This window comes from Lemur catta, chromosome 5 (genome assembly GCF_020740605.2).
Source record: "Lemur catta isolate mLemCat1 chromosome 5, mLemCat1.pri, whole genome shotgun sequence".
NCBI classification, from domain to species: domain Eukaryota; kingdom Metazoa; phylum Chordata; class Mammalia; order Primates; family Lemuridae; genus Lemur; species Lemur catta.
This window is the reverse complement of record NC_059132.1, coordinates 52,366,698-52,392,839: the sequence shown is the minus strand read 5'-3', so window position 1 is coordinate 52,392,839 and position 26,142 is coordinate 52,366,698. Positions and strand designations below refer to the sequence as shown.

General features: G+C 40.8%; 1 protein-coding gene and 1 non-coding gene across 2 annotated transcripts; both read right to left on the bottom strand.

The window, feature by feature from the left end:
• Positions 1-2,668: 2,668 nt before the first annotated feature.
• Positions 2,669-18,763, bottom strand: LOC123638777 (putative ankyrin repeat domain-containing protein 19). Its single transcript, XM_045552607.1, has 7 exons — positions 18,567-18,763; positions 15,633-15,747; positions 15,296-15,469; positions 11,355-11,461; positions 9,807-9,941; positions 6,504-6,574; positions 2,669-2,784 (listed from the first exon to the last, which is right to left on the bottom strand). The coding sequence occupies exons 1-7, from the start codon at positions 18,752-18,754 to the stop codon at positions 2,669-2,671; spliced, it is 906 nt and encodes a 301-aa protein (XP_045408563.1). The 5' UTR covers positions 18,755-18,763.
• LOC123638996 lies at positions 7,690-7,796 on the bottom strand. The gene has a single exon (XR_006735565.1). It is a non-coding gene; the product is annotated as a U6 spliceosomal RNA (small nuclear RNA).
• Positions 18,764-26,142: the final 7,379 nt, after the last annotated feature.

Here is a 26,142-nt window from a genome sequence, read left to right as displayed (position 1 = left end):
GCCTGGGACGTGACTCAGCATCTATACTATGACTGTAAGGCTCATTTTTTGTTTTTTGTATTATTTATGAGTCAGGCAAACCCAAAGCGGGGCAGTGAGAAGCTGTCTCCTTAAGGGCTTTACTATCAATCTGAAGTCTGGGATCCAGACGCCTTCTTAGGAACCTCATGTAAGTAACCTGTTGTTTGTAAACCTGCACAATTGTAGCTTTTACACGTCCCCCACCAAGCTCCCATCAAACAGGGTGGGAGACCCCTTTTAAAACTCCTAACACAGTGCAGCAGCAGTACAGGGCCACCCTAGTCTCGGGATCTTGTCACTCAAATGTAACTGAGTGTCATTCACAGTCATTTGTACAATATCATTAGTGGCACATACAGATCCTGTATGTATTTATATTTATGGGTATGTGGAATTTAATTTGTTTTGTATGTACCAGGGTCCCCTCAGCCTATATGGCTTTACTCACTTTTGATAGCTTTTTTTTTTTTTTGGTAAATGTAACAACGTGTAGGCCTCTGGAGGCCCGAACATTAAAGTACAATGATAATTTTCTGTATACTTCACCAGGCCCTGGTGAGCAGGAGCTTGGCGGCACCCCCCAGAGGTGAGCTTAAGTCCCAGTGCTCCCGCTGCTTGCCCAGTCCACCTTCTGGCCTCCTGGGACAAGTGCTTCAGCCCCCACTTGCCTGTGGCTTTTTCACTTCTGCCTGGCCCCTCCCCCCTGCACCCCTGCACCCCCTGCCTGGCTCACAGAGCACCTGGCATGGCTGGTGTCTGTCCATCCCCACTGTCAATTTTGCCCCGGGCTCCTGTGGGAAACATTTGGATTGGAGCTACTAGTAGGCAGGGGGACCCAAACCCCTCCTTTGTCCTCTGAGTTTTGGACTCTGAAAAAACATTTTCTCTCCTGGGGGCTTTCTGCTACCTGGAGTCCTTTGTAATTTGGGGCCATGTCTTTTCAATGTCCTTGTTTACAGAAATCATACTGATTGTACACAAATTGTCCTGCTCCAGTTATGGATGTCCTCTGGCCAAACTGGACTTTCTGCTGGGAGAGACCATTCCAAACCTGAGTCATTATTTAGTGGATGTGGGACTGAAGAGTCGCACTCTCCCCTGCTCCTCTCACAGCGCCACTGTGGCAGTGGTGGCTGTGGGCAGTAGTTGCCACACGCTGGCTGTGGACCTCTGATGTGGCCCCATATCACCCGAACTGCGGCGGGTACTGTGGCCGCCCCTGGGGAGCTGCTGGGCATTGACACTTCCCTGCTGCCTTGCATGTGTGCCCAGGGGTGGGGCCATGGCTGTGCAGTGGCAGGCCGTGCTCCTCGGTGCCCTCTCTGCTGGGTCTGCCTCCCTGGCTGTGGTCCCATGTGGTGCTTTGCCCTGGCTGGGGCCCAACGGAGGACCCAGAACTGGTGTGGACCAACTAAAACAAGGTACCATGACTATCCCACCCACCGCCAGTAGAGGACTCTCTTGTACCATTAACTTTATCCCAGGCCCTTAAGGTTGTATTAGGTCATTAAATAGGAAATGTCCAACCTTCAATTAGACAAGGAAATCAGACATTTCATACCCAATATGTATAGGATCTCATCCCATTTACCTGACCTTTGACAAAATAATTCCAGTTATAAGACAGTATAATAATTTAATGTTTTATTCAACAGTAACTTTTTTTCACATTGTACCATGGACATTGGATTACAGTAATACCATTTTCTTTACATACAGGTTCATAACTATTATATAAGTTGATCACTCAGCCATAATTTTTTTCAAGGAACTTTTAGATGGAATGTTCTTTTGTTGTAACAAAACTTACAAAGAACAAACAGACAATACAGGGGATCCCCAACACAAAATGTCGGGCCTGTCAAACAAATGGGGATCCAAAGTGGATGAATGCCACCCCAAAACGACTGCCTCATCACAGAGCCAGAAGGTTTAAAACCCTCCACAACTGGTGGCCTAGTCTTCCTGTTTCCTGGGAACTGCAAATGAGTTCCAAATTTAAACCAGTTTTCCTAGTTTTACTCAACCTCGTGGTTTCTACCCCCAAATGGCACCTCAAAACCAATGTCCTGCTATAGGGCTCCAAGCAAACGCCCTGCCACAGGCCTGGAGGGTTAAGAACCCTCCAGAAATGGTGGCATCAAGGGTCTCAGTGTGTACAGCGGGGAACTAACCAAACACGTGGCCATGGCATCTGGACACTGTTCAAATCCGTTTTCTTCTCTTCAACTCAGTTCAGGTTGTGGGAGTTATACCTATTTTGGGGGGGATAGCTGGGAGTTCTCTGGAGTTAAAACATGTTCCAGCAACTGCTGGGACCATCCCGTACTCTCTTATCTCAACAAGAAGCTTCTACTAGAGAAGACCCATGGCTTGTCCCAGGGCTGTTCTCTGACTCTTCTGGCAGTCACAGGTGCCATTCCACCAGGGAACCGAAGGGCCCGCCCAGGGATGCCAAATCTGTTACCCAAAGCTCGGCACATCTCCCCGAGGCCACATCAGAACAAGGACAATTGGTTTGAGGAGTAGGAAAGAGAAATTTATTAATTTGCTGGCAGAGACTCCTGTCTAAAATGCCATCATCCTAATCATAAACAGAAATACAGAGTTTTTAAAGGTAGGTCTTTCAGCTTCAGACAATTACTGTTCAACTACAGTTGATGATTCGGATTCCTTCCATCTTCAGAAAAGATAATCTCGTGACATCCGCCCAGAACTCCACCTTGCCTGGACGCAGGCCCTGCAATTCTGCTGAGCCATCTACTGTGGGACAAAGGACAAAAGACATTCCCCTGATGCTGGTGATGATTGGACTGAGGCAGAAAATGCCCTCATAGTCAGTTCTAATCTTGTGACTCCCCTGCTCAAAATTCTGCAATGAATCCCTGCAGTAAACTTTGCTGGCCCCCCATCCTGATTCTTTCTTCCTGGAGACACACAATTAATTCTATTTGAATTTTTATCATCTTAATACCCCTCCCAGATCCCAAAAGAGAAACGATTATTCTAAGCCAATCACAGTAATTGAATCTGTGTTTCCAGTGACTGGTTTAGCAATGAGCATGTGGTGTAACCCAGCCGATAAAATGTTATGGGAAGTGCACTGAAAGCTTCTGAGTTTTTTCTTGTTTGTATCAATCTCGTGAAGAAAACCTGCCCTTCCGGCCTGTAGATATTGTCTTGTGAGAACGGGATGTTCAGAACTATTGCTAATTAGCCAACCATGAAAGGAGACATGGACAAAACACCGCCAACAGCACAGCTGGAAGAGGGACAACCAGTGGGATCCTGATGCTATCACTGAACCACTCCAACAACTCTAGTTGTGTTTTAGCCACTGTTAGTTACCTCGTCTATTCTTTCCAGCCAAAAGTATTCTGAGAAATTTCCCATGGCCTACAGGGTAAGATCTACCCATTTCTATAGTATTAACAAGTCTTCCATAAGCTTGCCTTACCTAGGTATTCCCCTCACTCCCAAACTCTCACACCACACCTTTTACATCAGCAAAATGGAACTGCTCACAAACTCTGCAAAGCTGACTCATGCGTCTCAGCTTTTGCACTTGCTATTCTTGGGCCTAGCATGCAATCCTTTTAGATGTTTCTTCTGCCAAGCATCATCTTTCTGCCTCTTTACCTGGCAAACTTCTACTCACTCTGCCTTGCTTACCTTAAAGCCTAGTCACTGTTTTAAAGCATTAATTCTGCACGATAGACTTAAAGTGTCTGGCACATGTTTAACACAGTAAGTACAAGGTAAATGAGGATTATATTAATAAGCTCCCAGAGGGCATCTGGCACACAGTAACTACTGAATAAAGTAGTAAATAATAAAAATAATAAAAATAATAAAAATAATAAAAATAACAATAAAAACAAGCTCTTGATTATATTTTTAAAATGTATGTGTTCAGTTATATCAGAACAATACTTATCACCCAAAAGACATTTGATAGTTATTTGTGAGGTGGGCAAGTGAATAAAACGAATAAAAATGGTTTGATAATTCCATTGAAGAAACACAGAAATTAAACAGGAACAGGTCTATTTTATTATAAGCACCTTAAAGACCAAAACTATGCCTACTCCATCTTTGTCTCCTGCAACTTACAATACCTAAATTATGGAATTTCTTTGATAAATATATGCTACATTAAAGGTGCCCTCATATACTTCAGATTGTACAAGGATGTAGGTGTCCCATCTAGGTAGCACAGTAGCATTTTTGTTATTGTGAAATACTTTTCTACTTTTATTATAATTAGTTAAGCCCAGACTTATGCTAATGGAATATTTCTTATGAAAATCTTTTGGCTAATGGACGCAAAGTCACTGTTATCCTGACAATTATCCAGCAGATAGGAGAACACATCTTGTTCTAGTGAGGTAAATATATCTCATTTGGTTTCAACCTAAGGGGAATGAAGTCAGTAATAGTGAGGCCTTGTTAGTTTAAGGGATTGTAACATAATCTGTGCTTCTCAACAAAGAATTGTTTTTCTGACTTCTCTACTCAGTAGGTATCTTTATTAAATAATCTACTGGCTGGGTATGGTGGCTCATGATGCTTATAATCCTAGCACTGTAGGGGGCTGAGCCAGGAGGATCACTTGAGGCCAGGAGTTCGAGATCAGCCTGAGAAACAGCAAGACCCCTGTCCCTACAAAAACATTGAAAAATTAACCAGGCATGGTGGCATGCATCTGTAGTCTCAACACTCGGGAGGCTGAGGCAGGAGGATCACTTGAGCCTAGGAGTTTGAGGTTACAGTGAGCTGTGACGATCCTACTGCACTCTAGCCCAGGCAACAGAGTGAGACCTTGTCTCCAACAGTAAATACATAAAATAATACTCTCCTATTGGTATTGGTGCACACTAGGTACATTTTGCAGTTACTATTACCATTTGTTTATGTTACCAGAAAGGTATTTTTGAGTTTGTTGCCACCGAACCAGGTTCATTTGCCCACTGCCCAAGAAGCCAATACACTGAGTCAGCAGATTTTATGGCAGAGAAAGAGCTTTATTCCCCATAGCACTAAGAGGGGAGATAGGAGAAATTTCTCAAATCTGCCTCCCCGAGAATTTGGGAGGCAGGGTTTTTAAGGATAGTTTGGCAGGCAAGGGATTAGGTAATCAGGTTTAACTAGGGCAAAATTATATTAGAGTATAGAAATCATCTTGTGTTTCTGCAGCTGCTGGGGTCACAATTCCAGTTGAGTCCGTTTCTTGGTCTGGGCTGCTGGTCTGGGTGGGTTAACCAATCCACTGGAATGCGGGGCCTGGAGGCTATTCTTAAGAACAACCTTTAGGTTTCAAAGAGGTGACAAGTTGTCTGTGGAGAAAGTTAAGAATCTTTATTGACACCAGCTATGGGGAGAAGTTAAGAAACTTTATGATCACCAGTTGTGTGGCCCCCGAGTGGCAATTATAGAGAAGCAAACAGGGGAATAGTGACTAATTATTATCGTTTCTTTTTTAGCTAGGCCAGTGTGTTATTTTTAGCTAGGCCCTTACCACAGTTCTCACCTTGAACCCCTTTTTATTAATTTGTAAGGACAGTTTCAAGTTCTCTGTTTTGAAAATAGTTACTTTTCCATGACACAAATCACTATGTAATACAAATACATAGTCTCCCTTTGACAACAGGTGTTTGAACTGCAGGGGTCCACTTAGATGCAGATTTTCTTCTGCTCTGTCACCCAGACACAGCTGGACCAACCTCTCCTATTCCTCCTCCTCTTTATCAGCCTTTATCAATGTGAAGATAAAGAGGATAAAGATCTTTATGATGATCCACTTCCAGTTCATGAATAGGAAATGTATTTTTTCTTCCTTATGATTTTCTTCATGACAGTTGCTTTTCACTAGCTTACTTAATTGTAAGAATAAGATACATAACAGATATGACATACAACCTATGTGTTAACTGACTATTTATGTTATCACAAGGCTTCCAGTCAACAGTAGGCTGTAAGTAAAGTTTTGGAAAGTATTAAGAAAACACTATACACAGATTTTCGACTGAGAGGGGAATCGATGCCCCTAACGCTCGTGTGGTTGAAGGTCAACTGTAATTAATAGTCACTAAATGCAAACCATTTATCATAAAAATTAAATAGAAGGACCATTTTTATAACAAATGCAATTTGGTATAATGTGATAGTAGTGGAAACATAGAGCATACTAACTTAAAAATCTTCTTTCTTATTTAGCCAAAAACATCAAACAGGATTTTAGGGACCGTAATTAAATAAGTGATTTTTTTCAGACAATACTGTTTGAGATAAGAAATTACTTACAATTAAATTCTAAAAATAATTCTGGATTCTAGAATACTAAAGAAGAAATCAAGAAAAAAATATACATACGATTTATACACTGACTTTCTTAATTGCTCTTTTGTGCTCAAAACTTCATTACTCTTACTTTTGTATCTACGATAGGACCATCAAGAGTCATTCACTGTCAGAAGGCTTACCTGAATTGCTATTTTCAGAAGGATTTTTTGGTATCTTTTCTGCTTTATGTTCTGAAATTTGCTGGGGAATGCTATGTATGAAATATGCAATAAATAAAACTACTATTTTAATACTGACATGAAAAACACTTACCAAATAAATTAAATTCTTAAGAATATTTCAGACAGTATCAGAGCTGATAACAGAACTTTATCCCATACACCTCAAATTTCTAAGCTCAACAAACTTCTTATTAAGCTTCTAGTTAAAGAAGAAGAAAAGTAAAGTGAAGTACTCATGAAGGGAGGCAGTACAGATCAGTGAATTAACCAGAGGTCCCTTGACATGATGCAACGTGTCCTGAACTCAGAAGAAGTCCTAGCTCTCTGTAAGCAACAGCTATTTGTTCTTGGACAAGTTGCTTCTCTCAGGCTCATTGTCTTCTAAAAATAAGGATTTTACTGCCTTAGTTCACTAGGTTCTTAAACAACATTTAATGAGATAACATTTTTACAAGGCTCAGAAAGATAGGGAATCAATGGAATAATTTGTCCTTGAACTTTATGGCTGAAATGACTTTGGAATCCCAAACAAAACACAATTGTATTTTTCCATAGGTAGTAATACTCAAATGATCCAGTTTTCAGAAAATATTACTAAGTCCTACCCTTGTTTATTACTTATTATACTGTTTGTGGCTTGTAATTCAGGGAATCTCACCTGTTTCATAATTTTAACAAAATTTCTTATAAATATTACCTCATTAAATGGGATAACATAATTGTCCATTGTTTCTGAGCTACTCAATCTCAGAGAGGGCAGAAAATTAATGGATGTCAAAACCTAGCTTGGACTACTACTGTTCCTCCTCTACCTGCTCAAACTCTTAATCAGCAGATCTTTGCTAGAATGATGCTTAATCTCCATGCTCATCTCCAACTGACATGCAAGGCAAAACCCTACTTTAAGTTGAACAAAGGCAATGCAAGTTGACATTTTCTCATTTCTAAGTACTAACAACATATTTGCACACAACATTCCACACTACTGAGCTCCACTGCCATTTCATAGATCACATTATGAGACTATTTCTGTACTGAAAGTCCCAACACAATTTTAATATTGGGTGTCACCTGTTTTGCCTTGACACACACTGTTACCTTGGAGCTAGTCAGAAAATGGGCACATGATGTTTCAGGGACTGCATAAAACACGGAATGCTTCACCGATGTTCATGTCTCCCTTGGGCAGGGACCATGCTAATCTTCTCTGCAGGGTTCCAATTTTAGTATATATGCTGCCGGAGCAAACACAAAGCCCTACTTTTCTATGTGGATACTGATGAGTCATGGATGAGGTTTGGCTCTGTTAAATTCAACTATTCTACTTTAGATTCAGAGAATTCTGTTGAATGGCTTTCTTGCTAGGAAGAATTTGAAAATAATTTTAAAACGTGACACACACACGCAAGTGGCTTGGGAGGTTTTCATTATTATGGCAAACAGGTCACTTGCCAGGCCAGCTGTGAGTTGGTGCCCACTACTCTGGGGAAGGACAATATGGGAACTTCTACTACCTAAGAAAAGGTGCTACACGGGATAGAAAGGGGCCTCAGGGTACAGATGTGGTAGCAAAGAAGTAAGGAAATTCTCATCGCTTCCTGTAACATTATTTGAACCTCTCTGACACTTTAGAACAATCCCAACTTTTCTTTGCTGTAGAAAAGACAAAGGCCTCAAAGGGTAACCGACCATTATCTTTGAGACCTTGCTCAAAGGTCTAGGCTAAGTCTAGGCTAACATGAGTACTCCACAGACAGTTCTGAGTGTGAGGGAAAGGTCAACTTGCTCACTACGTGTGTGGCTAAAGCTATGAGGCCCGAATGCCAGAGCAGAGTACTGGTGTTTTGGGAATGATGGCTGAGCAATTAAGCATTTGAATGTGATCTAAAAAAAAGTAACTTTGAAATCTAAGTACGTATCACCATGAAGACTGCGGGATCTGGGTCAGTGAGGGCACCCTGGTAGCAAAGGTCAATCCTTCCCAGACTGCAGGACCAGTCTCAAAAGCAACAAGGCAGCACCAGAACTGACAGAATGATTGAAATGTCCTTTAATTCCCTTCCCTTTTTTAGATTTTACAAAATTTTTTAGAGACATGGTCTCACTCTGTCACCCAAGCTGGGATGCAGTGGCACAATCATAGCTTACTGGTGCTTCAAACTCCTGGGATTCAGTGATCCTCCTGCCTGAGCCTCCTGAGTAGCTGGGACTACAGGTGTGACCCACCACATCTGGCTATTTTTTTCTATTATTTAGCAGAGATGGGGTCTCACTCTTGCTCAGGCTGGTCTTGAACTCTTGAGTTCAACCAATCCTCCTGCCTCGGCCTCCCAGAGTGCTAGGATTACAGGCATGAGCCACCACGCCCAGCCCTGTAGGACCAGTTCCAATAGCAAAAATGCAGCAACAGAAGCAACAGAAACAATGGAATGATTGAAATATCCTTTTATTCCCTTCCTTAATTCAGATGTTATGAATTTTTTTAGAGACATGGTCTCACTCTGTCACCCAAGCTGGGATGCAGTGGCACGATCATAGCTTACTGCAGCTTCAAACTCCTGGAATCCAGTGATCCTCCTGCCTCAGCCACCTGACTAGCAAGGAATATAGGCGTGGTCCACCATCATGGCTAATTTTTTTTTTTTAGAGATGGGATCTAGCTGTCTTGTCCAGGCTGGTCTTAAACACCTGGCCTCAAGTAATCCTCCTGCCTCACCCTCCCACAGTGCTAGGATTAGAGCCACTTTCCCAAAGTGCTAGGATTAGAGCCACCAAGCCTAGCATTTCCCTCCTTCAGACTTGCAATAAGGACTGTCTTCCTTGCACTTAAGGAACCCCTTAGTTTCTTCAAAAATTCAAGCAGGAGGGTAGAGGACATAACCCCCAGGAAACAGTACAGATTTTCTATTAAACTGGACATTTCAAGACCCAAATTACAAATTATCAAAATCAAACATGTGACATGATTTTTCTCCCCATGAACAGGGGTTATACTTGAAATGAAAAGGACAACGTTGGGATCCTTACTAAGGATAAATGTCTTATAAGTCATGAGATAAAGAATCCTGCACCCATTGATATTTCTAACTAGTCTAGTCTTTTGCTTGATTTCTGGCTAATGAAGTGGACTAATTCTCTGCCATTCCAAAATTACCTGAATCAAACCATGGAATCTCTCTCATCTGATGTATAAGACGCAATAGTTCTAATTATGTTAAACCTCAATTTAGTGCTAACTAGTCTTTTCATGTAGACACTTACTTATTAAAACCACTGGCAATGGCATAATCTCCTGCGGCCTGTCCCAAGAGAACTTCAGAAGAGACATCACGACGTTGCTGAAGAAGACTGACTATACGTGATGACTCAGAGTCTTTCGCAAGCTCGAGAGCACTTCTAAAATAACAGAGAGATAACTTCACCCTTTGGAGCTTAAATAAAGTTACATTTAATAAAAGCTAATCTGTTATTCTTTACCAATTTAATATCTTGCCTGTCAGTTTAGAATTAACCATTTGTATGTCCTAACAGACATAAGTGTCTTGGGTGTTCAATGTTCATCTTGGTAAATTACCACCAAGACTAAAAGGAAGGGACAAAAAGGAAGCCTCTCATCTGTCACTCTGGGGTATGACAGTGGAAGTTGCTAATTCTTTGCTGAGATCACTTATCTCAAGTGGGCAAAGAATTAAATGAAGACTTCTCTATGTCTCCCCTAGTCTGATATAATATATGGCAATTCAAAGTACCTAGGGGTCAGACGAGAAAGAGTAGGCTTAAAATAATAACATTAGCAACAATGGCAATAACAGTAGTCACAGCACTTTCCATCAGTGATGCTGATAAGCACATGCTAGGCAATGAATTAAAGCAATTCAGTGAGTACATATAAATATAAAATAATATATATATTTCTATATATAATCTTACTTATGCACAACCACCCTGGAAGGATATAATATTATCCTCCTTTTCATATCAGAAGACATATCTGATGGTAAGTCATGTTTCCAAGGTCACACGCCTAGCGAGTGGGGAAGCCAGGAATTACACCCAGTGTTGTGTGAATCTAAAGCCTCTCTCTTTTCTCTGTCACCCAACTATGGTTTGTCTTCATTAAAGGAAGTTTGTTAAATTTAAGCTTTCTTCCCTCTGCTCATACTGATTAAAAAGAAAAACATCAAAATACCACTAGAAATGAAAAATAAAAACACTTGACTAACCCACATTGTCTGGTAATAGCAATTAACAGTCCTTTAGGGAAAAGCTAACATCAACATTCATCAAATAAAGCAAGTTAAAGCAAGCAAAGAGTCACCCAAACGAGAAAATGATTTTCTGATTTATGTTTACTATAGAGCATTTTTAATGGAGAAGTATATGAGAAGCAGAAGTTTAAGAAATACTACAAAAGCATTAAGAAGTTTATTATTGAGTCAGAAAGTGAACTAAAAGTTAAAGCCCACACTTTAGAAGACTATGAAAACTAACATGAAACCCCTTCAGGTAATACAATGTCGCATGACCAAAACCATCAGATTATAAATAATTAAACATCAGTCACTATTATAAGAGAAGATGAATCCTACTATATACTGTTCTTTATATTGCCCAGTCCAAATAATTCCTTTTCTACCTAAGTGATGATTTTTGATTTTCACAAATCATATCCCAATAATTTTAAGTTAATCTTTTCATTAATTTATAATAATTCAATAATTTATAATAATATTTCTGACTTGAGTGACTGTTATCACTCTAGAATAACACTCAGGTTTATTTAAAAAAAAACAGAACTAACCACTGTACCTTTTCAGCTTATCAACTGCATTTATGTTTGCTCCCTTCTTTACTAAAAAGTCCACCATTTCCTCTTTTTTTTCACTTACAGCAAGTAAAAGTGGTGTGAGGTGACTCTGCAAGGCAGCAAAACAATTTATCATTCACAAAATTACATATTTCTCAACTGAATTGAAACGTTATATAAGATCCTATGAACCTAAACATATAGTAGAGAAAGGAAACCCAAGGTATCCTTTCCAACTCATCCCTCTGTGCCTTCCCATGTGCTGCTCCCTCCCTTGGAAACACCCCTCCTCTGCCTCTCCACATTAACTCCCGCCATCTGCACAGTCACTGCAAACATTCATGGCTGCAAGGATCTTTGCTTCTATCACAGCATTTATCACAGTACACTGGCATTATTTTATTGTTTCCCATCTACACCAAGAGCTTCTTGAGGGCAGGGGCTGTATCTTTTCCTCCACATCCCCAAACCCTAAGACACAGTAGTAAATGCTTTTTATTGAATTAAGGATCTAAATTGTTATCTCCACAACAGTGTTTCTTAAACAACATTCCAAAGAATATCTACTTTACCAGAAGTTAAGGACTATACCCCAACAGAAAGATCCCATGGCCACCTACTTTAGAGAAATATTACAAAACTGTGCATTATATGACCAGTACCAAAGAAATCTCTTGAACTTTACCTAATCCCTATTTGGCAATAATTTTCTGTGGAACATTAACACGTGAGAAATTAGACCTTCAGAGATACTTCTGAGAGCTTTTCAGTAAAGGTGGAGGTTTCCTCCAGGTGACACAAACTCGCTTGATTCTCCTCCCTCAATGGTGTGAGGAACCCAGGTGCCAACAGCAGGCACTCCTGCTCCAAATGGATCACTAAAGAAATAGGCTATGAATTAAAAGGGATAGGCTTCAAAGCAGCTTGGATTCCTTACTATTAAATGGTCCATGCAGCTCCTCCTATGACAAGATGATAGACATTTATCTTAGCTCAGTCTGAAATTTTATTCTCAATTATAATGATAATCCTGGGACCCTAATGTATTTATCTACTTTATTTTAATCCATTTTTATTATGGTTTCCATTTCAATTGCTATGTAAAAATGTCTTTTATCTTAGGAAAATTATAAATCAGAATATAAATACAATGGCTTATCAACTGAAGTTCTAATACTGACCTATATGGATTATTTCTAGCATAATGAGAGCCCCTAAATCACCTGCAGTTTGATGTGGCAATGCCCAGGAGAAAGATACGATGTGGTCTGCAACATGCATAACCTATCCAACTATAACCATGATTAATCTAAAAGGGCTTATAGACATTCTAATGGGAGGCTGAATATTTATGATATTTATAAAGAAAAGAGTTTTTAAGAAAACTTCTAAATTATAATATTCAACCTCATTACTAAAGGATTAATACATAATATTAATACCATATACTATATGGTATGAACAAGTATAAACTCTCATGAAAACCTTCAAATCTTTATCAAAATGCATATAAAACAGGAGTTCTACCCTCAAATACTTATGGAGGCAAAGTAGATGACCTGGAAATCAGAAGTCCCTGGGGGGCACAGGAGCAAACTGGAGAACATACACCTCCTGTAAAGGGGCAACCTCTGTACAGTTACCAAATGGGAATATGGGCTCCAGGGACACCACATTTGATTCGTTAAGGGAAGTCTGAAATCCAGGTTTCTGCAAGTCCCCTAACTTTCACATGTTGACTCAATTTATGGAGGCAAACTCAACCTACCTACAGGCCGCATTTAGACTACAGCCCTTGTGTTTTTAACATTTGCTATGGATGTTTCTAAATGGTTGTGCATAAAGCAAGTACTTGGAGGTAAAGGCTTTCCTTTCTTTACCATCACAGGTTTTGCCAAAATATCAGGCCCAACATGTAATAAAAATTGCTACTAAGACTCATAATACTCACTTCAAGAATTTTTTAAACTATTCATTTACAATCTATTGGTATTTTATTTTCCCAGATTGTTACTCCAATGGTTAATTAGTTCATAGGACTGCTGAAACTAAAATATTAAAAGAATTCCTATCTGTATTCTAACAACCTTTATGGTTGTCAGTGTTTAAAACTGCCATCCTGATTATCCCCAAGCCCTAGTAATGTAACAGACATACTCACATAGTCCATAATCCAGCCTCAACTGAAAAAAAGGTTCAGAATTTGCTACTATGCTCATTGAGAAAATCCTGCTTGTAGTAAACATTTGTTGACCTAATCACCTGAAGGACAGCAAGGAGATGCAAAATCCTGAAAGAGTCCACCTCTACTTACTGAAAGATTGCCCATAAGGAAATTATTCTAAGGACTCTCTGGATGGCAGTTAATGATTGATAGTCAGAAGGAAAAGGTGTTATTCTGTAAGCTGACAGATATTGATAATAATATTCCTTTCAACTGCCATGCCACAGAAGATGTCAGTAAAGAAAGATAAATGTCAGGCTAATATTAGTGGAAAGGAGAGATTTGAAGGAAGTAGCACCTATCAAACTCCAACTCTTCTAGAGATTTCTTAGGTTTTGAAATATGAGAATTTATACTTTACATTTATATATTCAGTTATTTTAAACCAAAACTGTATCAGAATCTTGAGGAAAAAAAAATTCCTTCCTGGTTAGAGAGAGGGTCTCACAATGTAGCCCATGCTGAACTTGAACTCCTGGGCTCACATGATCCTCCCACCTCAGCCTCCCATGTGGCTGGGAATATAGACACGTGCCACTGTGCCCAGCTCTGAGGAAATATTTTTAAATATACATGTCCAGGCCTTATTAGATTTACTAAATCAAAATCTTCACAGGAGATCCCAGACCTGAAGATTTATTTTTTAATTTCTACAAGTCATTGTGATGCAGGATTCTAGCTGACAACTATTGCAGCAGACAACCACTTTAGTGTCATTTCTCACTTAAATGGCCAATTCCAATTGTTATTTGGTGATTTGGCCAAAAAGAAGAAAGAGTAAGAGAGAGCACTTAATTTTCCTGCATACAGGTAGAGTAGAGACTAATAAACTCAAAATGCAACTGGATTTTGCTAGTTATACGCTCCTTATCTCCCACCTCCCCATCAAGGCATTCCAGTAGACTCTTGTCTGAGTGGCTGTTTCTGCAAGCATAGGATAATGACTCAGTTAATTATTCATCCTTCCCTCTTCCGAAGGCTTCCCCCCTGCATCAACACCTATTCACTGTCAATCTGGCTTCGCCAGTGACCTCTTGAAACTGAACTCTAGGCAAGTGTACAACTCACTAACTCTCTTTCCCCCGAAGAGAGTTATTATTCTCAAAACCAACATTACCTGGTCTAAGCATATCCACTGAAAGCAAACGCACAAAACACACACACAGAAAAAGTCTTCTTGGTATTTTCCCTCAATTTCCAAACAGGCCTTCATGTTTATGACTGGTCTCCTTTTCCCTTTCCATTTGTTTGCCTTAACCCTTGCCACTGAGAGAGAAGTCACTTTCATACCAATCACTTTTTTAAGGAACTTATCAGTAGCAGCCAGACTTCCATTTACCATAAAATTCTTTAGTTTTGTTTGAGTTTTAAGATAAAGTCTATTGCCAGGGCAAATTTGGCTTTCCTGTGTAGTTTTACACTAATTAGAAAAAAACACTAGGGTTGGAAAAAAGACAACTCTTGAATAAACAAGTTTTACCTTTAACAAATTCAGTGTTGTCACAAACATTGACCATAAGTGCATAAAGGAAAGCTATACCCCCTAATGCTTCTTTAAAAGTATCAATATTTAAAGTAAAATCTTAAACAATTAAGTTATTTTAAAATATGTTCATTCAGGGAATGCTTCAGATCCCACATATGGAAAATTGACAATTACATACGTCAATGTTAAAACAAATGCATCTCAAATATTTTGAAAAGAAAGTTGATCTATACCTTGTTTTTTGGGTCAATATATGCACCGCCTGAAAGCAGTTTTTCTGCTATTGGTACGTTCTGGTGATAGGCAGCATAGTGAAGAGCAGCGTTGCCATACACATCTTGAAAGTTTGGATCGGCACCACCTCTCAGCAGAACGGTCACACATTCCTCCTCCTGGCATTGGACGGCCTGTCAGTATTAGACGAAGAAACAAGACAGCAAATTCTAGGAATTCAAAATAAACTTTCCACAGATTTCACCAATGAGTCATATTTAAAGGAGCTACATTCATTTTTATTCTATGTATTTCAATCCAATCCATCGCATGCTGAAAGAGCCGGCTGCTACATACCTTTATCAGAGCTGTCCTCCTTTTGTTGTCATGCCTGTTAAGTTGGCACTTTCTATTCACCAGGAGTCTCACCACTTCTGCATGGCCCTTGGCAGAGGCCAAATGTAGAGCAGTCCTATGAAAGTGAGAGGACCTGTTAGGAAATTGTAGAGCACTATCTCAAAACATACAGTGATTCACGTAACTGTAAACAATAAATCAGATGTGATACTTCTGCCTTCAAAACAAATACTTGATGTTCTTGTGAAGAAAGTACAATGCTTATTAGCTCTTACTCCTCAATAATTAATGAAAGAGCAGCCTATTTGTACACAACGAGCTTGGCCTTTGGATTCAGGGCAAGTGGGGTTTGAATCCTACTTTAAGGTTGTCACTTATTAGCTATCACTTAGCCTTTCCACATCTCAATTTCCTCATCAATAAAATGGGGATGAAAATAGCATCTGTCACACAGGACACCATGGTGATGTTTAAATGAGAATTTACGCAAAGTATTTAGAGCAGTTCCTAGTGCAAACAGCAGCTCAATGATTGTTAAATATTATCATTATTTCTATTACTACTCACCAAAGACAACACATGAATTCAGTAAATGATACAACTACACCTACCTTGTGGTTGGTTTTAAAGATCAGAGACAACACTGTAGTTCAAGGATTCTAAGAAACTCATTTTCTTACATTTTAACATCTCTGACACTGGAATGCCACTTGTCATTCATAATTTATTTCAAACATATTGGGCAGCATTTTCAACATTCTCTTATTAATAAATAAAATTATGGGTCATCACACAATCCATGGTGCCTCACATTAAGTGAAATATGGTATATACAACAGATCTGTGGCAGTTCTGATCACATGATTGGCAGTTAAATAAATTTCACTTCTTAACAGTATTACGGAAAAAGAAGGCTGAAAGAACAACGAAATGTTTTTAAAACAAAGTATTCATAGTCTTACTTTGATTTTCAAAAAATTTCAACACAAAGCAAACTCAGGTTTCAAGTAAATGGGTGTGGCTCATTTTTTCAAAATGAATATTGGAATGACCGTCTCTATTTACTATTTTTCATTTTCATAAGAGTACAACCAAAATAAAATGATTCTTATATAATAGTTGGCATATATATAATAAATCTATATATAACAAAAACATATGTCTATGATAAAATGTATACATAATAAAATTTACAAGCACACACAAAAAGATTCCCTTTACCTCTGAAGAGGCTAAAAGTTGGCAGAAGATTCCAATCCACATGCACAAAAAATGATAAATTAATAGGAAGTAAGAAATTATCTCTATCTGTGCAAGATTCATATTTCTGCTCTTCCCGGGATCATTTCATTAGTAATAAACTTTCACTAGAATTTTTATACATGCTCATTGCAGAAATCACAGAAGAGAAAAAGGAAAAAAACTTCCCTTATAATACAAATGCCCAGAAATAACAAATTGTATCACATTTTTAAGTATTTTTGGCAAAGGCAAGACCATAGGGTGATTGTGTGTACTGATATTTTAATAATCAAACTGGTATTTTTTCCTCAGTCGATATACCAAATACTTCTCACATGTCAACATATACCTATATCTATGCCCACATTCAATGGTCATATATTATTTCACCCTTGGATGCACTGGAATTTATATATAAAATCCATTATATAGAATCTTTTTAATACACTGCTATTTTAAACAGTGGAGACAAAAACAAATTGCATCTATCTCTCATTATTTCCTAAGCATATTTTTGTAAAATGGAATGACACACTTTCTGGATAAATCAAATGCCTTCTCTTACAAGTAACACTAAATGTTTTATCCTGTATGTACAGGTCACTTGAAGATCTACAAAAAAGTATTTTGCCCAATTTTAAATTACACTTCAGGTTATTTGTTGTTGATTTGAAAGAATTCTATGTAAAATTAACATACGTTTTTCAGCTGATATATGCATGTTTGTTTGCATGTGTGTGGCTAATATGTTGTCTTTTATTTTGTTAATTTCTTTCTGACATAGGGAGGGTTTACTTTTTTTTTCCGCTAAATCAACCTTCACAATCAATGCTTGCCTGCAAGGTCATTCTCAGGAAGGTCTCTGTCAACATAAAAATATATCTGTATGAATAGGCATTTGTGTTTTCTTCTGGCACTTTTCTCATTTCCTATTTTTAAAATTTGTGATTTCTATTCCATCAGGAACTTATTTTTGTGACATAAAAATCTAGCTAGGTTCCTCCAAAAAGGTAACAGGCATTTCATTTACCAATAATTCACCTTTGCCTTCTAATACAAAATGTCACCATTATCAAGGTCTAAATTCTTACATTTTTTTTTGGTGTTTCTGGATTTTCTAGTCTGTTCCATTCATTTGTCTCTTCAACTGTTAGTAAATGATCAAGCTGTGGAAATAGCATCTTTTCATATCCAGAAGGGCGAGGCTTTGCTCGCTCCATTCCCAAATTTCTTAATATCATCACAATAGTAAAAGGCAGACAGCATGTGTCACTCAAAAATTTTAAAACTTTCATATTTTTATTTGGTTTATGTAGAATTTTTTTTCCCAGAAGTCAATATAGTATGGGAATTATTTCTCTCCTTAAGCACCTTTCTATAATGTACATAACATGTTTTAAAATGTATACATTAAAAATAAAACACTATGTATACTGAATTTTGTTCCTTAAATCACTTTAAAATTGTTGTTAAAGAGCTCTAAAAGGGGAATGCAGTGCGCTGGAAACCAGCAAACGTTTTGTTTCTGTGTTGCTGCTCACAAAGGTGGCCCGGGCGCGTCCCCTCCCAGTGCCGGGGCCTGCGGGGGAGGGGAGCCCAGCCCCCGGGTCAGCAGCGCCGGGGAGGCCGAGTCTGGGAAAGGGCGGGTCCCCCGCAACCCCCCGGCCCAGCCCTGCCCGCGGTTCCTGTTACCTGTGCACCCAATCCTTCTCATTCAGGATGTAGGGTTCCCTCGAAAGGATACTCTCCACTTTCTCCACGTCGCCCAGGCAGGCAGCCGTGTGGATGGGCTTGAGGTCCGCCATGTGGATTTTGTACCAGGTCTTCAAGTAGGCCTTGCGAGGAACCTCGTGCCCGGTGCCCAGCAGGGCCTGCCACATGCTGCCGCGGGCGGGCGCCACCCTGCCCTCCTTCCTCCCGGGGGCAAAGCTCTTCGCGGAGCGGCCTCGGCTTCCGGACCCCCCACCTCCTGCCTCTCCCCACCCCGCCTTTGCAGGCCCCCAGCCCGACCCAGGCCAGAAATCCCGGTCTGGCCACAGGCTCCAAGAAGGAAACCGCGGCTCCGGCCTCCCACACCGAGTTAACCGCCAGGCAGAGCCGCGCCGAGCCGTTAGGCGCCACTGCGCACACTCGGGGACGGCCACGGGTGGCGGCCCTCAGCTCCACTCGGCGGGGCTTGCTGAGGGGTCGGGCTCCACCCCCCACGGCCCGGGGGACGCGCCTCTGGCGGCAGCTTGGGCACCTGCGCGGGGGCCGCGGCTCCCCCGGGGCTGCTTCGGGGTCGGCGAGCGAGATGCCCGCGGGGCCTGCGGGCTGGCAGCCGGCCTCAGCGCTCCCGCCGCGCCCGCTCCTCCCCGTCTGCCTCCAGCCGCAGGGGGCACCGGCGCTGGGCACTCGCCTCCAGGCCGGGTCGAGCGGCTGGTTCCGCTTCTGTGCCGCCTCGGCCCCGCTGGCCACCCGGCTTGGCCGCGGCTGCGGCATCTGCCCCGAGGTCTGCGCTGCTGCTGCGGCTGCTGCCTGGCCAGGTCCGGGGTTGCTGGGCCACGGCTGCCCGGGTTCCTCCTGTCTGCGCCCGGCAGCCGGCGACCGCGGGGAAGCACCTGGCCTGCTGACCGCTGAGAAGCGAGTGTGTTGAGGCCTGTGTCCACTGGAGGTCTGTCACCTAGACACCATCTGCCTAGCACCTACCCAAGTTCCAGACTCCCAGAAGAAAAGCAGGCGTTGAGCACGACCCACCTTGTGTGCACAGTGTACGTACCGTGAGCCACCTATTTCAGTTAGCGAATGCTGGGAACACGCCTGAAATCCAGGTTCCCAGACACCAGCCGAGGCCAACTTTGCAAGCAGGCCCGTGTGAGGAGAGAAGCTTCAGGCCTGCTGTGTTAATCCTTTTTCTGCACAACGATATGTGCATATGTGGTAAAACCTTGGAAATTAAAAGAATGTTCAATCCAAAATTCAGGATAGTGGCTCTCTCTGGGGTAGGCAAGGGAATGGGATGCAGAAAGGAGTACACAGGTAGATGCCAAAGAATTGGTGCCATGGACGGTACTGACATCGATTCCCTGGCATTGTTACTGTACAATAGTTATACAACGTGTCAACACTGGGGCAGCCAGGGTGAAGGACTCACGCAACATCATTGCACATTTCTTTGGAACTTCCTATAAATCTATAATTACAGTTGGCTCTTGAAAAACACAGGAGTTAGGGCTGTCAATTCCCCACGCAGTCGAAAATCCACGTATAACTTTTGACTCTCCCCAAACTTAACTACAACATGGCCTACTGTTGACCGGCAGCCTCATTGACAACATAAACAATTAATACACATTTTGTAGGTTATATGTATTAGGTACTGTATTCTTAAAATAAGTTAGAGAAAGAAAACGTTATTAAAATCATAAGAAAGAGAAAATATATTTACTGTTCATTAAGTGGAAGTGGATCACCATAAAGGTCTTCATCCTCATTGCCTTCATGTTGGGCAGGCTGAGAAGGAAGAAGGGGAGGCTTGGTCTTATCTCAGGGGTGGTGGAGGTGGAAGAAAATCTGCATAGAAGTAGACTCTTACAGTTCAAACCCATGTTGTTCAATGGTCAACTGTATTTTAAAATAAAAAGTTCAAAAATTTAATTGAACTGAACACTTAAAACCATGTGTACTTCATTGTATATATAATTTAAAAAATTGGTAGTTTCATGGGCATTTATTTTATTATGATCATGCTTCATATTAAATACATATTTCCATGCATTCTTTTGTTGGCACCAAATATTGCATAACAATAATGTTGAAAGAGTGGATAAGAATATCAAATATTATATACCCTGAGAAGGAGAGGGTAAAGAAAAAAAAAGAATATTATAAAGAGATCAAGCAAGATGAGAACTAAAAAGTATCCGTTTATTTAGAGTTCACTGGTGACCCCAGGATGGGCATTTCAGCAGAGACAGCTGGCATAGTCGAAAGTATTTGACTTTTGTTCCAACCTTTGTACCACCTCTTACTGACTGTGGTTATTATTTATCTCCAGGCAAAGAACTTGACTTCTCTGATCCTCCGTTTCCTTGCCTGTAAAATGGGCTAATAATACTTAAACTGGCAAGCAGTTTAGAGCAACTTGAATAATGCTCAGTTCATAGTTATAATTTAATATCCATCATGACCCTGAGGATTAATACCATCATCATTTGAGTGAAATGGAGGCTGGATTGTGGAGTGGGTAGTGAATACAAGGAATTAAAAATACTGAGTGTAGAGTACTCGTTTTAAAAATTGTCTTGTGAAGAAAGAAAAAAAGATAAATTGGTCATTAGAGGAGAAAGAGAGTTTTTTTTTTCTTTCAAAAAGGAAGAGATTTGAGGCTATTTATAAGGTTGAGGGGCATGATGAGTAGTTAGAGAGATTAGAGACATAGAGAAGGAAGAATAACCGTTTGAAGAAAATTGAAAATCCTGGAGTAGGGGGTGGGGCCGGAGAGATGCACTTAGAGCCCTAGAGGAGGGATTGGCCCTTGGGCTGGGGGAGTCTGGGGGTGGGAGGGATAATGCTCCTTCTGAAGTAAGTCAAAGAGGTATAACTGCTGTGCAGCCCAGAGGTCAGTTGGCAGTCATTGCCGCCCCAGTGAGTTTGCATTTGACCAATTCAGAGTGGTGTAGTGTACAGTTGTGTTCTATTTCCTGTTAAAGCATTGTCAATGGTATTTGCTCCTTAGCAGTAGCAGTGGTGGTGGTGTTTTTTGAGGGATGAAATGGAAAATAAATTTATCCCACCTCAGTTTGTTTGTTAATTAATTAATTAATTAATTTATTTTTTGAGATAAGGTCTCACCCAGGCTACAGTGCAGTGGTGTGATCATAGCTCACAGCAACCTCAAACTCCTGGGCTCCAGTGATCCTCCTGCCTCAGCCTCCTGAGTAGCTGGGACTACAGGTGCACTACCACACCAGGCTAATTTTTCTATTTTTTGTAGAGGCAGGGTCTTGCTGTGTTGCCCAGTGTGGTGGTAAACTCTGAAGCTCAAGTGATCCTCCCACCCCAGTCTCCTGAAGTGCTAGGATTCCAGGCGTGACCACCATGCCCAGCCTCAAGTCTGTTTATTTAACAAGTCCTCCCTGAGTGCCTACCACATGCTGTGTGCTATCTAGGTATGGAAGTAGGGGTACAATATTGAACAAGATGCCCATAGTCCCACTCTCAAAGTCCTGAGAAGGGACACTAGCTGAGACCTGAGGGACGGAAGGAGCCAGCCCTATAACAGGTATCACAGAGGAGAGGGAGCAGGGAGGGTATACGCTAGAGGGGAAATGGTGTGGGGTGAGGTCAGAAAGGGAGGCAAGACCTACATACATAGAGCCTTGCAGGCCAGGGGAGCAGTTCAGACTGTCCTTCATGTGTCATGAGATAAATTCCCCTTGCAGGGAATTAAGCAGGGTGTGATACAATCAGATTTACATACCAAATATCCCACCCCAAAATCATCACTGTCATAATCCAAGCAACTTCATCTCTCACCTGCGTTGTGGCAATAACCTCCCAACTAGCACCTGCTTCTGCCTGGCTCCCCTTCAGGACATTCTCGTGTCAGTCAGGAGCTCCTGTTAAAACATAAGACAGACTTGCCACTTTGCTTAAATCCCTGCAATAGCTTCCCACCTCCCCCAAGTCGACCCCCAGGTCCTTATGGTGACCTCTAAGGCCCATGGTCATCTGGCCACCTGTCATCTAGTGTCCTCATCTCCTGCTGCTCTCCCTTCTTGGCTCTGCTCCAGCCACATCGGCCTTCTCTCTGAGGCTCGATATGTTCCTGCCTCCAGGCTTTTGGTCCTGCTCTTCCCTCTGCTCAGAATTCTGATCCCCAAATATCTGCATGGCCCAATTCCTCACTCTCTTTTGGTCTTTATTCAAAACATGGCTTTCTGAGTGCAGCCTCCCCTGGCCACCCTGACTACCCCACTGCTGACACTTCATGCACACCCCTTGGCTTGCTTGCTTTCTTTTGAGCACTTATCGCCATTTAATCTATTATACATTTTACCAATTTATGTTGTTTATTTTCTGCTTCCCTCACTGGAAGGCAGGGTTTTTGGTTTGTTTGATCACTGATGTATCTTCATCTTAATGTCTAGCACATACCAAGTGCTCAGTAAATATTTATTGAACAAATAAATGAATATTTTTCCTGGCTCCTTTCTGCAGAATGAATGGTAAAGGGGCAAGTGGGAGGCAGGGGGATAAGTCAGGAGGCATTTGCAGTTGCACATTGAAGATACGATGGTGGACTAGGGACGGGGACAGCAGTGGAGACAGAGGGAAGGGTCGTGGTGTCCAGGCACCAGTCAATCCTTAGATGGATTCCAGTGGTGGACTGAACTTTTAAAAATGTTAGTCTTTGCTCAGAGCCTCCTATGACAGAACATCCCTACTTGGGATGGTTCTGATTGTTCAAACTGTCCTCCTTTTTTTGAATGGTGATGTGTCACTTTGCAGTTCCTGATGGCTACTCTGAATTTTACCCCTTGTGATCTGTAGTGGATCCCTTGTTTTTGCCTTTCCAGCATCTACTCTCCCCTGCCAGGTATTCCCCCAATTTTCCTTTGGGCAGACACCCTTGACCATTTGTCTATGTGATTCAGCTTCAGGGATGGGCATGTGAGCCACTTGGAGTCCCAGGGAGTGGCTCACACAGAGGCAACCATGATTCTGAGCTACTGGGAAAGCGGAACCTTTTCCAGCTAGAGACACTTAGCAGTAAAGCGAGGGCCCAGAGTGGCTGGGGCCACCTTGCTGCACAAGGGATGGCCTTCGGAGAAGGGACATAGAGGAACACAGATATGAGATGGACTGACGTCATCTCCAGATGACAGCATTCCAGTCTTTGAAGTTAACTGTCTCATCTCTCCATCTAAGGACTGATTTGTGATTGGACACCACAAAGTCCCATATTTTCAGTGTGAAGGGTCATCCCTTCAGGCGGTCCAGCCTCCCATCCCATGCTTGAATTCCTCCCCTAGCCTCAATGCCAAGTGTGTGAACTTGACGTTCAGTCAGTGACTGAAGGGGCAGAACATTCCCAGTTCAATACATTTGTTACTATGCTGCACTCTTGTTCTTCAACTCTCAACTCTGATCCAACTAACTAACTTTGTGGGTTATTCCCCCCTCCTTAGGATTTAAACTAAATTATTTTCTAAAGAAATTGACCCACTATATAAACTCATAATCAAATTTTAATCCTAAATTCAAAACAAGTTTTGCATCATCATAATTTTAGCACTAAACCCTCTACACACTCATTTTACCAAGGTGCAAATACTTGTCTCCTTTGCAATTCTGTAGAGTAGCCAGTTATTGTTTTGTTTTGTTTTGTTTTTGACTTTTGTTCAGGCTAAATACATTTGTCAGAATTATTAGTTTAAAGATATTGGTATAAGAAAAGTCTTTTAGGAAAAGTTAAAAAGAAAATCTGAGCATTTCTTACCTGCTATGTCATAAGTCATCACAAGGTAGCAGTGTTCTACGATATTGCAATACTGAAAACAATTTGCAATAGCCTGTCTTATTAAGAAAATTAGGGTTTTTTTGTTTTTTTTTTTTTGAGACAGAGTCTCACTTTGTTCCGTAGGCTAGAGTGAGTGCCGTGGCATCAGCCTAGCTCACAGCAACCTCAGACTCCTGGGCTTAAGCAATCCTACTGCCTCAGCCTCCCGAGTAGCTGGGACTACAGGCATGCGCCACCATGCCCAGCTAATTTTTTCTATATATACTTTTAGTTGTCCAGATTATTAGTTTAAAGATATTGGTATAAGAAAAGTCTTTTAGGAAAAGTTAAAAAAAAAATCTGAGCATTTCTTACCTGCTATGTCATAAGTCATCACAAGGTAGCAGTGTTCTACGATATTGCAATACTGAAAACAATTTGTAATAGCCTGTCTTATTAAGAAAATTAGGGTTTTTTTTTTTTTTTTGAGACAGAGTCTCACTTTGTTCCCTAGGCTAGAGTGAGTGCCCTGGCGTCAGCCTAGCTCACAGCAACCTCAAACTCCTGGGCTTAAGCAATCCTACTGCCTCAGCCTCCCGAGTAGCTGGGATTACAGGCATGCGCCACTATGCCCAGCTAATTTTTTCTATATATACTTTTAGTTGTCCAGATAATTTATTTCTATTTTTAGTAGAGACGGAGGTCTCGCTCAGGCTGGTCTCGAACTCCTGACTTCGAGCGATCCACCCACCTCAGCCTCCCAGAGGGCTAGGATTACAGATGTGAGCCACCGCGCCCAGCCTAAGAAAATTAGGGTTTTTTTAAACAATTTATGTTTTCCCTGATTAGGAATTTGGATTTCACTTGAGTTCTTATTGATGCCTAATCATTAGTGAGCAATTTTAATAACGAATAGCTAAGTAAATACTAGCAAAAATATTAATGCATACTGGTGATTTTTTCCCTTTAATTGATCCATTTTATTAATTGACTTGATAAATAATACATAACAATGTAACAGTAGGAGATACGATAAAAATTATATATCTCACCACTCCACTGTTAACATTTTAGTGTATGCCATTTTAAAATTTTAAATAAACTTTTAACTTTAGAGTAGTTTTAGATTTACAGAAAAATTGCAAAGATAATATAGAGAATGGCTTTATAAGTTGCAGACAGTTTCCCCATTGTTAAACATCTTACACTGATATGGTACATGTGTCTCAATAATGAACCAGTATTGATACATTATCATTAACCAAAGTACATATGTTAGTTAGATATCCTTAGTATTTACGTTATGCCCATTTTCTGTTCCAGGATCTCATCCAGAATACTACATCACGTTTAATTGTCTGTATGGAGGTGCCTTAGAAACTTAAAAACAGAACTACCATATGATCCAGCAAGCCCACTTCTGGGTATATACCTGAAAGAATTGAAATCAGGATATTGAAGAGATATCTGCACTCTTAAATTCAATGCAGCATTACTCACAGTAGCCAAGATGTGGAAATAACCTAAACACCCATCAATGGGTGGATTAAGAAAATGTGGTGTGTACATAAATGGAATCTTAATCGACCATAAAAAGAAAGAATTCTTGCCATATGCAACAACACAGATGAGCATGAAGGACATTATGCTAAGTGAATTAAGCCAGTCAGAGAAGGACAAATTCCCACTTAGATGAGATATTAAAATATTCAAACTCAGAGAAACAGAGAGTAGAATGATGGTTACCAGGAGTTGAGGTGGAGGAGAAATGGAGAGTTGTTATTA

What these genes read in the sequence shown, in the direction of transcription:
- LOC123638777 (XM_045552607.1), bottom strand. Translation starts at nt 18,754, where the DNA reads ATGTGGCAGGCCCTGCTGGGCACCGGGCACGAGGTTCCTCGCAAGGCC. An exon ending in ATATTGACCCAAAAAACAAG is followed by an intron (nt 11,462 to 15,295) that starts GTATAGATCAAC and finishes GCTGCCTTGCAG; the next exon opens with AGTCACCTCACACCACTTTT. An exon ending in GCAGTTGATAAGCTGAAAAG is followed by an intron (nt 9,942 to 11,354) that starts GTACAGTGGTTA and finishes CTGTTATTTTAG; the next exon opens with AAGTGCTCTCGAGCTTGCGA.